The 13,697-nt window shown below is 55.3% G+C and overlaps 3 protein-coding genes across 3 annotated transcripts; 1 reads left to right on the top strand and 2 right to left on the bottom strand.

The window, feature by feature from the left end:
* Window positions 1-168: 168 nt before the first annotated feature.
* Window positions 169-3,513, bottom strand: SODALDRAFT_311550 (hypothetical protein; the record flags this gene model as incomplete). Its single annotated transcript, XM_028609173.1, has 5 exons — window positions 2,716-3,513; window positions 2,277-2,628; window positions 1,947-2,171; window positions 618-1,892; window positions 169-476 (listed from the first exon to the last, which is right to left on the bottom strand). The coding sequence occupies exons 1-5, from the start codon at window positions 3,067-3,069 to the stop codon at window positions 169-171; spliced, it is 2,514 nt and encodes an 837-aa protein (XP_028466464.1). The 5' UTR covers window positions 3,070-3,513.
* Window positions 3,514-4,424: 911 nt separating this feature from the next.
* Window positions 4,425-5,457, top strand: SODALDRAFT_324094 (hypothetical protein; the record flags this gene model as incomplete). The annotated part of the gene is made up of 2 exons (XM_028609854.1): window positions 4,425-4,557; window positions 4,628-5,457. 2 exons carry the CDS (start codon window positions 4,425-4,427, stop codon window positions 5,455-5,457), a joined length of 963 nt encoding a protein of 320 aa, XP_028466463.1.
* A 914-nt stretch (window positions 5,458-6,371) lies between these two features.
* Window positions 6,372-10,345, bottom strand: SODALDRAFT_277110 (rho-type GTPase-activating protein; the record flags this gene model as incomplete). The annotated part of the gene is made up of 5 exons (XM_028608046.1): window positions 6,372-6,515; window positions 6,598-6,731; window positions 6,802-9,996; window positions 10,118-10,148; window positions 10,268-10,345. 5 exons carry the CDS (start codon window positions 10,343-10,345, stop codon window positions 6,372-6,374), a joined length of 3,582 nt encoding a protein of 1,193 aa, XP_028466462.1.
* Between the last annotated feature and the right edge of the window lie 3,352 nt (window positions 10,346-13,697).

The following is a 13,697-nucleotide window of genomic DNA, read 5'->3' as shown; positions in this document are numbered from 1 at the left end:
TCAAGTGCACCGGGGCAATCTTCGGTAGATATAGGACGCCTCCTTTTCGCCGACCCATGCGCGTAGATAGATAGGTATATATAGCAAAGAAATCATCCAATTTCCCATCGAAAAATAGAAAAGAAATAAAAATAAAAATAAAAGGCAACAAATCGACACGTGAGATCCTCACGGTTCGAAGACCGAGGCATCCTGCCCCTGAACGCCGAGCGACCGCAAACGCTGCGAGAGCAGACTTTCGGCCCCACCTGGACTCCGCAGCCCCGACGCACCAGCAAAGGAATTCCCGCCGTAGCCGACATCGCCCTTGCTGAGCTTCTCGTATCGGGCAATCTGCGCATCCAGCCCGTCCCGGGTACCCGGTCGGCTGTTATTACAGCTACCAGGCTGGGACGACGACGACGACGTCGACTCGGTCATCGTCGGGGACCGCAGACCAGCGTGGGTCGCGGCGTTGCCGTCACGGCCGAGCCGGTCTTGCCTCGGCGGTGGTAAGCGTAGCGGGATGGGATCCACCGTGTGGTTGTCGGTGCTGATCCCGAGCCCGAACGGGTTCGACGACGAGGCGTGATGATGATGATGATGATGATGATGATGCGGCTGATGCGACGTCGGACCATGCGGAGATGGGGAAACGCCGCCGTCCATGGCTTCGAGGCCTCGCGGGAAATGACCAGACGTGAAGCCTGAGCTGCGCCTCCTGAAGGCAGTCTCGGCGGCCAGCATCGCGCCCGGGCCGCTGGCGCTGGCGCTGGCGGCGGACAGCGGGGGGTGCATGGCGCGGACGGGCTTGTAGGCCGTGAACCTGGGCTCTGGCCAGGTGGTTTCGTTGCGCAGCTTCTCTTTGCCGTCGGGAACACGGTTAGCAAATACGATACGTATGTTTTTATATAAGTAGAACCTGGCCTTGGCAGGGCAACATATGTGCAGATGGACAAGGTAGCGCAGAATAGGGCGGTCAGCCGTGGAGGCTTCAGAAACCGGCGCGTCTTCGATGACGGGTCCCATGGAATAGCTGCGTTGACGGATGAACGTCTTCGTGCCGGGTTCCATACCGGCAAGATCATAGGGAACGAGGAACAACTTGACAGCAGTCTTGTTGGGGTTCTTGATCACGATCTGGATCTGGCCCTTTTCGGGGATCCGATAATGGCCGCCCGGGGGCGCACGCGGAGCACCTGATCCGCGACGTGGCCGGTTGGCTCTGTCTCTGTCTCTGTTCGGCTCCCGATCCAGACCTTCTTCAGACGGCCCATCCAAGGGGGGAGGAGATGTTTGTTCCTCGGCCAAGCGCCTTTCGGCATAGCGGGATTGCATCTTCCTCCTGGAACGGTTCTCGTCGCTCTGGTTGGGCAGTCCATTTTCCAGATCGATCTGACCCACGTACGGACTCGGGCCGTCTTCTGAAGGGGCCCTTCCATATAAGCTACTATTGCCGTAGCTGTAAAAGACGGCCGGGAAGGGAAGGGTCACGTGTGGAGGGCACTTTAGGCTGGGCTTGCACTTGCCCAAGCCCAGGACACCGATTTGGGCGACGAAATCAAGCGGTTTCGACGGGGTCGTCGACATGCGGCCGCGGAGGATGCTCTCCTCGTACGAGCCCACCATGGAGGCGTGTTGCAGGGGAGAAGACGACTCTGCGCTGATAGACGACCGCCGAGACCTCAGGAGGGCGGGCATCTGAGGCGATGTCCCCAGGAATGGGGAGCCACTGGCCGCCAAGGTGAGAGACCGGCGTGGCTGATGAGCCTGATACGGCAGGGAGCCTTCCCTCCGATGGGCGGACAGGCCACCACCAAGGGCGGCAGCGGCTGGTCCCCTCGGCGGGAGATTGAGGAGATTGAGCGGTGACGGAGCGGCGGTTAGGGTATGTCGCCGAGGATGGTAGATGACTGGGCTGAAGCTGGAGATGAGGTCGGCGACGTCGGCGCCGCCAACGCCGGTACCGTTTCTCGGCCAGGCCGGTTCGAGATCTTCGTTACTCTCGGATTGGACCAGAGGAGTGGTTGGGGCCTTGTATGCAAAGCTCGTGGAATAAGAGGACGACAGGGAAGAAGGGATTGATCTGAAATCGTCACCAGGGTCGATGTGTTCGGTAGGATCGGCGTACGAGGGACATGGACGGCGGTCAAAGGCGAAAGGGCGAGGGCGAGGGCGAGGAGGTGAGGTTGCTATCCAGGCCGCACCAGCCGGCTGGAAGAGGTGCTCAGGCCGAGGCTGTGCATAACCGGCCCTTTGTCGCGTTTGATGTATGTCAATATCAATGTCACGGTCACGGGTACGGGTACGATCGCGGTCAGGGTCAGCGTCAGCGTCAGCGTCAGCGTCAGCGTCACAATCAGGGTCACGGTCACTACGAGACTCAAGCTGGGTAAAGTCGCCGCTATGGAGAGCGGACCTCGGTCTCTGGATATTGAGCCCTTCTCTTAGCCTGGCCTCGTCGTCCGACGACCGCACCTCGGCTACCTTCGGAGGTCCCCGGGCCTTTTCTGGTGTAATGTCGGCCGGTGGGAGGAGGTCGGGCGAATGGACAAGGTGACTAGACGGGGATCGGGGAGGGTACGGTGACTGTGACGGTATCGGCGAAGACGGGTCATGACTGTCACGACTTTTGAAGAGAGCCTCGAGCTAGCGACAGGGAAGATAAGTGATGAGTGAGAATTCCCCCGAGAGCAGAGGGAGAAAAGAAGCCAAGCCAGACGCCTCTGGACTTACATGAGAACTGGAGATCCATTGGGGACTCTGTGCTCTCTTTAGCCTGTCGATAAGCTCGGCGCGATCCGAGGTGACCGACACAGGTCCCAAGTCCGGGCCGTGGCATCCTTCGGGAGTGGCCGGTCTCGGACTATCCAGAACAGGTCCGTCGCAAAACTCGGTACGGATACTTTCTTCGGAAATCTTCCTAGTCAGGTGAGATGGTGAGTGGTGGAGTGGTTGCGGCCGCGAGGACGTATCCGTCGGAGAGCCACGTGCTCGGTAAGTGATAGGATCAGGCGGTTGTGGCTGTGGTAGCGGTTGACATATCACCTGCCCTTCGAGTTGTTCGAGGTCTGCCTGGAAGATGGGCATGGTCTGGGGCTTGCGGAGGGGGGATCTGAATCCTCAGCAACGATCCTGGCACGCCGCTGTAGCTCAGACGAAGCAGGGAAACCAGTGGTTCTCGGAGACGGCTGATCCAGACGTGTCAGGATCTATCATGCCTCGTCGTGTGTTGTGTGTTGTCCTGGTCGTTTCATTCGATATTGGCGGTGCTGGTGGCTTTTGATGTTCCTGAAGTAGACATGGGTTTTGGTCTGGCGTTCTCTCGTGTAGGTGTAGTCGAAGAATATGAGTAGAAGGGTGAGGTCCAGAGAAAGAGGCTGGTGATAATGAGGTTGGGGTTGGCCTTGTCTTTAGGGGGAATAAATTAGGGGCCGTGCAGTGTTAGTCATGGATTCATGGGGGGGTCAAATCTCATCAGACGACGGAGAAAGCGGTAAGTCTTGAAAGCTCAGTGACGCGAGATATTGCCGCAGGGACGTCATAAAGGTGTCTCGGGTTAAGACCCACCATGTGAATGTGTCATAAAGCCGGCAAGGTCAGTACCTAAATTTGTAATTACTTGGTGCTAATCGACATGTTCGAAGTGCTTTTTCTCCCAATAATTCAGCTGTTTAAATGAGGCTGTAAATAACTGTCTCTTATATCTCTTCCTCTTGTCTCTGTTTCCTTGTCTTTTAGATCTCGGCCGTTCTCTTCCGTCGTTAAAGTCCCCTGTTCGAAGCGCTATTAGTACCCAACTAGCCCCCAACTCCCCCCAACGTCTTTTCCGGTTTAGCACATGCGGAGCACAAAGTTGAGTGCATGTCACAGGTCAATAGGGTGGTCACAGGGCCTGGGCCATCTCCACTGCTTTGCTGTCACTTTAGGCCCCCCACAACTCCGGTCAACCCGAAATAAGCTACGGTACTGGTACTTTACGTAGGCGCTAGAGGGACCCGACTTGGACCCTGATGTCCACTTCTCTATGCCGAACATGCCCCACCGTTCTTATCTATCTTATCGCTATCTCTAGAGCTCTACCTAAGGTAAAGTACCTTAGACGTATCCCCACTTGCTTTGATAAGAAAAAAAAAAAAAAATCAAGGCCTCGATGGCACTCATCAAGGGAACCCTTTGTATGGATGAAGCAGTGAAAAGAACGACCTGATACCGGCCTACAGTAAAACACCCTGCATAGATTTACATCCAGGATCGACAGAAAACCACGGCTACTATCAGGTTCACAGCCAGACGACCAGTTCTCTCCGTTCTATAGAGCTAGTTTGCTCTTCCTCTCAGCTTGAACCTGGAGACTGGACAAGAGGAAACGCTCCTAGTTCTTACCAAACAACGGCCTAAACCGGGTCAAGCCATTACGGCCTCACTCAGCAAAGACTTCAGACATGGCTCCCAGGAAACGCACTCGCGATGAAGCCGAGGGCACCTCATCTGCAGCTCCGTCACAAGCCAGCAAGAAACGCAGAGGCTTTCGAGTTGGGCCCAACAATCTCCCCGATGGCCCATGGAAGCGGCAACGTAAGTCTCATTCTCTCTCCCACACTCTCTCACGCAACCTTTCTAGAAATGTAGTTAATTCTCTGCACAGTGGCGAAGAAGAAGCAAACGCTCATTCACAAGGCCAAGGTGAAGAAGGAGTACGCCAAGGTTAAGCAGAGGCAGCTCGCTGCTTCCGGAACCCCCCCAAATGTTCCCGGTCCTACCGCGTCTTCCCGGCCGGGTAATCCAGCGACGAACCAGGCAGGCAAAGAGCCCGAACAGGAGGAGAAGCAGCTCGGCACAAACGAAGAAGACGACAACGAAGCCCATTCTTCCGACCCCGACGTCGCTTCAGGCTCAGACGCAGGCTCAGAAGACGACGAGGACGACGCTTCAAATCCAGCCTCAGAACCCGCATCCCCGTCAGAACACCACCCCCGCCCAACCGCCGACGACGAGGAAGACGACCAGAAAACAGACCTCCACCCAGACCGCCAAGCCCTCCTCGACACCGAACCCGGCGACGTGCCCAACCCGAACCAGATCCAAGTCAGCGCGGCGAAGAATAGAGGCTACGACGACCAGACCGCCCAAGCCGACGTCTTCGACCCCCACACGGCCCGCCGCGACCGCAACCGCGACCGCGCCCGCCAGCGCGCGGCGAACAAGCCGGGCTACTTCGACAAGCAGCTCCGCCAGGCCGAGGAGCGCAAGGCCCAGGCCGCCGCCCGCGCCGAGGAGGCGCAGCGCCGCCAGGAGGAATGGGAGCGCAAGGTCGCCGAGCGCGCGCGGCTAAGGCGGGCCATGGTGAAGGCGCGGCCAGGCGCTGGTGGCGGCGGCAAGAACGCGCAGCAGGCGAAGGGCCCGCAGAAGCGGAAGCTGGGGCGGGAGAGTGCCATTATTCTCGAGAAGGTTCAGAGGATGGTGCAGCAGAGTTGAGGCGAGTTTCGTTCGAGGTATTTTAAAAGTCGAATTGGCGCTGGGTGTTTTGTGCGTAAAATTTACAGGTCCACGTCTATACGCACCTGTCTTCTGTTTGTTTTATTGGTCTCCTGTTGGGCATAAAAGACCATATTACGGTTTCTGTCAATGCTCTATTCGGGGGGGGGGTTCTTCTTCCCCGGGTTAAAGAACTCCGGTCTGTAATGGAAGACCTTCATGGTAATTAATCTTACATCTGTCCGGACTTCGACTTCAGAAGCCCCATGACGGTCTTCGAAAACCGCGTCTCGAGTCGACAAACGCGTCGTTCACGGTCCTACGACAATGACATTTCTCCGCCCATGCTATGAACAACCTTCAAGTTACAGAGGACCTGCCCGGATGCCCGTCCCATCAGAATAAGCCCCAAACTACTAAGAAGAGGAGTCTTAGGCAACCCGTAGTCGTCTTAACAGTAGGGAGTTGACGGGAAAAGATAATGTGGAAAAAGAACAGAAAAGAAAAAGAAAATCACCGCCCCTGGAAAGCCATCCAAAAAAAATGTTTGGGGATATCATTAAATTTTTCTAACAACGAACCTCCGCGCTCTCCAGCATGACCATGCCTGCTGAGAATCAGAAAAAAAAAAAAAGAATCAAGCCAAATGTAGGAGACAATAAAAAATGGAACAGGGGCCGCCGGGACAGATCCGATGGTATCCCAATCCCCCTATACCCAACTCCATATAGTGAAATGAACTAGGACCGAGGCATCAAATCGTTGAAGGGGTGTCAAGTATGCACAAGGAGCGATGTGCCATATGGCTACTGGGCTCGGGTCTTCTCTCGTTCTCTCTCTCTCTCTCTTTCTTTCTTTCTCTCTTTTTTTTTGGTCTTTTCTTGCTGGGGTCTCTGCCCAAGCAGCTGGACCATCTAATCGGTGAAGATGGTGTCACTGTGCTCGATGACAAACTGCACCGCAATACTCTTGGCGTGCATGTCCGTCATCTCTCTTTCGAGGCTATTGTCTCGCATGATGGTCGGCGCAAACACCACAGCGAGGTTCTTAGGAGACATCTACGACACGTCTCAGTCAGAACCATGCCACCATGGGTAAAGTGTGGAAGGGGGAGGAAGAGAGCAGTAGAAAAACACGTACCAGATTTTCAGGCTCTCGTTTAGCTACGCGAGCAAGATGGAACATGAGGAACTCAAGACAGTCGCTATGCTGCTGTGGCATATCGTCGAAAGTCTTGCGTAAGAAGTCGCACCGATCATCCACATCGGCCAGTGCTATACGAGAAGAAAAGAAAAAAAAAATTAGAAACTCTGCTTATCTTCCGCCAAACAGGATACAACATACCAATGGACTCGAGAACCCGGTCGTAGACGTCAAACGTCAGCAAGGGAGTGGGAAGCCTCCGGAAGTACTGCTTCAACACGCTGGTCACAGCCGTGATGTCCAACTCGGGGTCAGATATGTCGAAATCCTCGTTCTTGTCGAAACCCTCCTGGAGCATCTTGACCAGGGAATTGCCGCCTGTCTTCCGGTAGATACCCTCGATATCCATGCCACGCAGCTCGACTTCCTCGATGCAGCGCGTCACCACGCTCGGAATTTGGCGTCGCTCGTAGTCGGCTCGCTCGACGAGCTCGGACCCGAACAGAGTCGACGGTGGTTCGGCGGGGGCGGGGTCGGATGCGCCGGTAGGCGTGGTCAGGTTATTGGCGGAAGCCGACTTGGTCACGTTGTTCTTCTTGAAGAAACCAAAGCCCTGCCGCGACTCGTTCTGCTGGCCTTGTTGTTGTTGTTGGTGGTGTTGGTGGTGTTGGTGGTGTTGTTGATGATGACGGATTGGTCCTTGTCCGTTCGGCGTAGCCGAGACCGGGGAATCCACCGCCGCCACCGTCATGTTGTAAGGCAGCCCGATCGTGTCCCCTGACAAGCCTTGCTGGTGTCGGCCGTCTCGTTCCTGCTGGAAGGCCACTACCGCTCGGTTGACGCCCTTGGCCACGTTCTGCGCCATGGTCTTCGATCCCTTCTTCCAGTTGAACTTTCTTGCCTGCCCCTTCCTGATGTCCACCACCGTCGGCCTGGCCTCCATGACGGAATCGTCGTGGTCTTGGGCGATGAGCGTCGTCGCCGTGTTGACGCTCGCAGCATCCCCCAGGTTCACCGACGAGCCCGATGTACCCTTCTGCTGTGTGTAGATGCCGAGGCCGCCGGGGGACTTGAGGTCGGGGTGGCTGCCAATTTGCGACTTGAACCGCTCCTGGATCTGGTGCGTCAGATCGTTATTCATGTCCGCCAGCTGCGCGTTCTTAGAGGACAGCTGTTCGAACTCGAGAAGGGCGCGGTCTCGGTCGGCTGTGGCTCTGTTCTTCTCCTCGACGACCTTGTCTCGCTCTTGGTGGAGCCGCTCAATGGACTCGCTCATCGACTGCCTCACTTCTTCGAGCTTCTGGACGAAGTCCTTGATGACGAAGTCCTGCAGGTCCCGCGGGTCGATCGGCGTCTTCCTCTCCTTCGCCTTCTCCGCGTACCGGGCGAGAGCCTGGATCTGTTGGATCATGAGCTCGTTTTGCGTATCCAAAACCGAGACCGCCGTCCTCTTCTCGCTCAACTTCCTGTTGAGGTTCTTGAGGTCCTTCTCATTCGTGAACTGCCTCTCGAGCTCCGCGACCCTCTGCTCGGAGTTGCGCAGCTGACGCTTGAGGAAGGCAGGGTCATCACTCGAGTGGAGCGAGATGGGGCTGCTCATGTCGTGACTTTGGCTGCTAGCATGGCCCTCCATGACCACGGGCGTCTTGGGCCAACGGGGCGATGTGGTGCCGCGAGTGGTCTCGCTGACACTTCTGGCGTGTCCGCCACCCCGACTCTGCGAATAGCCCATATCGGTGCTGTTCGTACGACCGTGGCGGACCGCGTTAGATACGCGCCGCAAGATGGAGGAGGAACCCTCGTCCGTCCCGAGGATGCGTGCCATGTCCTCGTCCATGGTGAAGTCGCCGCCAGCGCTCCACCGAGGTAGGCTGGGAGAGGTCTTTTCGCCCTTGGAATCTGCAGCAGATCCGGGCACATCCCTTCCTGGAGTGAAAGGGCCCGCGCCCGCGCCCGCGCCGGCACCAGCACCCGATGGCGGAGGCGGCGGCGGCGGCGGCGCTCGCGGTTGCATGTAGGTGTCGCTGGGCTTTTTCTGATCGGCGGCGGGGAGACGAGAAGCGCTGGGGGGGAGTTCCTTTCTTGCTATGGACTTGGTGGTGTTGTCTAGGCGGGATGTGGCCGTGGAATGGGAATCCGTGGAGGGCCGAGGGGCTGGATCTTCGTCCCGGAACCGCGAGTCTTGCGAGGTTCGGGACGTAGTACCGTCTCCTGTGTCGAGACGCGGAGGAGACTTCCCGTCTCTTTCTCCTCTCCAGGACCCGTTGGGCCCGTTATCACTTCCGCCTTCTGTTTGCTGTTGGCTCGGCGAAGGTGCATGGCCTCTAACGCCTGGAGAGGACCTTTTGGTCTTCGGGGCATCCTGTAGCTTGAAGTCATCCTGGCCCGGCTGCGGCTTGCTCGTGACGGTAGTCCGTAGGGTTCTTTCATCGAGGTTGGGCGTCGACCGCTGGGGTGGGGTCGGCTCTTGTCTCGGAGGCTTGGGCGGTTTTCGGTGTGAATTGTTAGAGTGATCCAGATCTGCAGGCGGCTGAAGCCCCCGATTCTGGAAGGCAATGTGCGGGGTAGATGCTTGGGAAGCGGACCTCGTCTCGGAGCTAGAGCCAGTTGCCGGTATGTCAAAGTAGTCCCTCTCCCTCCTTTTGGCGGGATCGCCAAAGTTATCGGACACGGAGCGGGGGGTTCCTGTGGAAGAAGGGGTGGGGTCCAGGGCAACAGGGATGAAGAAACCGCCATCGGCTTCGCCCCCGTTGGTGTCGCTTGCGTTGCTCGGTACGATCATGGTCGAGTTACGATTCGCTCGATAATTACTCGAAGACAGGCCCGGCCCGGTCTCCTTGGCGTTGGGCTCCGAAGGTCGCTCGGGAGACCGCGCAGGCCTGGAGCTGCTCCTCGACGAGGAATCGTTCTTGTAAGCGGGCCGGGGCCTAGGAGATAGCTCGGTGGGGGTGTCGGAATCGGGATCAACCCGGGTATCGGAGAAGGCGTTGGGAGGGATTGCGTTGGGCGGTAAGGCAGGCAGGGACTTGTCAGTGATCATGGGCGATGCGTCCTTTTCGCGAGCCTTCGATTGGGCGGCGGCCTTGGATTTCTTCCGGCGTCTTGCCATGAGAGACTCGTGACAACTCATGCAAAATATGCCCTGTGACGTCTTGGCATAACGTAGGTTCTCAATCTTGCGCTTGCAGTTGCGGCAACGAAAGCAAGTAGCACAGAAGGACTGGTCACCGGTGAGGATAGCAAGCTCCTCGATCTGATTCCCGCAGGCGCCGCAGCTGTATGTACAGTTATTGCAGACGAGGGAGCCATCGCCGAGGAGGAGAAGGTTAGCGTCGGAGTCGAGCAGAGTCTTGCAGGTGTGGCAGCGGAAGCAGTTGATGTGCCATCGATTGCCGGCTGTGAACAAGGGGAAATCGCGTCAGCTGAACTGTAATTGGAAAAGACACCGGGAAGAGAAAGCCGCGCGATGGACAGGCGCCACCACAGGAAAGGGCGGCAGACGGGCTAGTAGACATACCGAGTTCGAACGCTTTGCCTTCTTCTAGTATCTGCATCGACGAGACAAAACAAGACGGGTCAGTGCCTCAGAGGCAACAGAGACGAATTGGGTGGAGGTGAAGGAGGAGATGGATATTTAGGGGGGTATGGTTATAGGTCAATAGCGTACCTCTCCGCAGCCCTTGCAGGGGAAGATATCGTCGTTATCCAGACCATTGTCGAGGTATTCGTCCATTATGGAACTCATGGTGAAAGCGATTGTTTCTTAGATCTAGGATGGTTCCCAGTGTGTTCCAGTACGGTGGAAAGGGAACGAGTAGCGAGAGCGAGGGCTTCGGCGGCGGTGGTCGTCGGACACCAGGGACCCTCAAGCAGTGAGCGAAGAGAGTCTTCGTCTAGGGGTAGAGTATCATATCATGGAAAGACCGCGAGGTGGTTGCCGAAAAGGAAAAAAGAGAAAAAGAAAGAAAAAAGAAAAAAGAAAAAAGAAAAAAGAAAAAAGAGAGGGAAAAGAGAGGGGAAAAAACCAGGGCGGGTGATACGGCGAGTCTGTCGGGCTGATCGTTTCGGGGAGCACGAGAACTTTTGTTTCGCCTGTTGTTTCCTCCACCTGTCGGTCGAAGAGAATGAGGCCGTAGTCGGGGGCACGAGACGGCTGGTGGAGGAATAGCGCACGGTGAAGCGAGGCAGGCCGATGGGGCTCGAAATTGTTTCGTTCGACTTGTTCGCTTCGTTCGTTTCGTTCGTTGCGTTCGCAGGTATGTATGTTTTTGTTTCTAGTTCTGGGCAGAAGCACGGGTGTTGACTTGAAACTCGAATTAGTGATGTTCAGGCGGACGAGTGCCACCGTTGCGAGAATTATGCGTGGCAGTTGGCTTTTTGGCCGGTGGTGGAATGAACCCTGCCTCCTAACAATACCTAGACAATGGGCAACGGGCAGCGAGAATGGGCATGGACTTACGGCCGGTCAATGGACAAGCAAGACAGGCAGAGGCTTGCAGATGAAAAAGGTGAAGGAGGACTGTTTTTCGAACAGGGCGGGTTGAATGAATGTGGGCTACTCTACCACATACTCTGTACAGCGTGGCAGAGAGGCAGTGTCCCTGGGACAATACTGGGGATAGGGGATAAAATGGGAAGGGTACCAACTTGATGCCGCAGCGGCGTGGATGAAGTGTGGATGTGTGGATGTGTGGATGTGTGGATGTGTGGATGAGGTGCGACGATGAAGGGAATGGGTGCCGATGCTTGGCTGGGACCTGGGACCATGTTGGACAACGAACAAAATTGGTGCTAGCTCTGTTAGGTTAGGGTCAGGGGGGATCCACGAAGGCGAAGCGAACTGTGACTGTGAGATGAGGGGGCAGGGTCTCCTGGGTAAGGTACCTCAGGTATTTGTTACTTCCTACTCTATCATTGATAAGTCGTAGGTGCTCCTCCGTACAACAACGTACCTGCCTTATCTACGTATATGTCTTCTTCGCAGGGCAGGTACGGAGGTGATTAGTACATAGGATACCTGAGGCATGAGGTACGTTGTACGGGAGTTATGGGATAGTCGCTGACGGTGGATGGGTCACTGTTTATAGGGCAGTGGGATATGTCTGAATTGGCGTGTTTGTGCTCTTACGTACCAGTTAGTACCTTACCTTATGCCAAAATGAAGTTGAATGTTGGGGTCGAGTTAGGGACACTGAAATAATCGAGTCAACAACGCAATAACGGGATGACCGATGAGGAATGGCCGGATATTGAAGACTTGTGGCTGCAGGGCGGCATAACAGGTTAAGATATATACATGGATATCGATAGAAGGGACATAAGGTGTAGTCCAAGACCAACTCTCTTGCTATGCACTATACCTCGGTAATTTGCTTCTTGCGTGTAAGTGCGAAGGACCGAAAGCCACGGGTTGACAGCTCACCCCACACCGCACACCACACACCACACACCACATCGATATAGGATATATTATAGAGGCTCTCCGTACTCCGTAAGGCCAATTAGGAGAATCAGGCATGTTCCGAAGCCGATGGAGCCGAAGCCAGCACCGCTTCAGTAACGGGGCGAGCGGACAGGCGGGAAGGGGCAGACGGGTCAAGCTTAACTGCGGAGTAACGTACGAAGTAATTTAGGACTCTTCACACAAGGAATGAAAATCCAAGAGGAATGCCTATTCCAGATAGGAATCGGGGTTTCGAGAATACGGCGGGCGGATAGTGCCCGCGTACGCAGTCCCCTGCCTTACAACGCATGTAAGTAGGACGGCAACCTCGTGTGTCTGAACTGCAGCAGTCAGTAATTAACTTACCTATAACTCCGGAGAGCAACCCAAGCTCTAGAGCAGGCAGACAATACGGTTTGTCGAACACCCAACAATAAACTAATCCCAGCGAGTTGTTCATCGATTATTCGCACGAAGTACTCGGAAGAATAATAGCACGTCCACTCACTGCAACAGGGCCTGTATAGTTCTAGAACACGCAGCAGGTCTAGCCACTTTATACCCTAGCAGAAAGGTAAGGTAGGTAGATAGATAATACGTGTACTTCTCTACCTAGGAGGGAGAGTCCAGATATGGTACCTGCTAAGGTAGCTATGGCGATGTAGGTTGACAGTTAGTCGCTACCTTTACCTACCTTAGGTACCTTAGTCTGTGCGCATCCTAGCCGACTTAGTGGGCGTTAGATGAAATGCCGATAATACCAAGTAATAAAGAAAAAATCAAGGGAAATAACCAAGGTACGCTTCGTTCCATTCCACCAGTTATAACCTGTACAACGTCTATAGGTGATAACATCCTTCTTACAACTCACGTGGGGGACCTACGTTTTACGCGCAAACGCCCTAAACCACTCAAAAACTATATCAATCGATAGCTCTTTTCAAGCTCTATACGCCTATCTATAGTCCTGTATCGCGTAGGTGCTAATTTAGGCGTATTATAAGTGCGAAAATGCCTGGAAATAGGCTTACGGCTCCCCCACGTGCGGGGGAAAAGTCTAACGTGGCCCGTGCGCCCACGCTAACAAAGTAGTAGGCCTAGCCGCGCAGAGCCGCACCCCCGATCTCCACCTAACCATAACGCTATAAATAATAACCCACTAGCCATAACGCTAGCTATAACGCTAGCTATAATAACGCCCCTAACGCCCCTAACGCCCCTAACGCCCCCCCCCTAAGGCCCCTATAATTATAGAGGGCCTAGGGGAGGTGGATATAGGTAATACCTCTAATACAGAGGATTTAACCCTCGCTACGCCCCTGAATTCGAAAAGGCACCTTAGCCCCTCTACGCCTACTCCTAGACGCTTTTCTAGGACCCGAATCGAATCCCCCTCGGACTTAGAAGCCGAAGGCGCTTTCGAAACGCCCTTTAGGGCCCCCCCTGCCTCTAGGGGCCCCCCTACTAAAAAACCGAGCCTCTTAGGCTCTAAATAGGCTAAAAGGGCCTCGAGAACAGCTAAAGCCCCTAGAGAAACCTCGGCCAAGCCCTAGAAGTCGACTAGATCGGCTAGTAAGGCTTAAGCTAAGGAACTACTCTAACAGCTCTTTAGCTACTTTAATAGGCCTATACCCTTAACCCTACCCCCTAGATT

This window comes from Sodiomyces alkalinus, assembly GCF_003711515.1.
Source record: "Sodiomyces alkalinus F11 unplaced genomic scaffold SODALscaffold_5, whole genome shotgun sequence".
Taxonomy (NCBI): Eukaryota; Fungi; Ascomycota; class Sordariomycetes; order Glomerellales; family Plectosphaerellaceae; genus Sodiomyces; species Sodiomyces alkalinus.
This window is presented reverse-complemented; position numbering and strand designations above follow the sequence as displayed.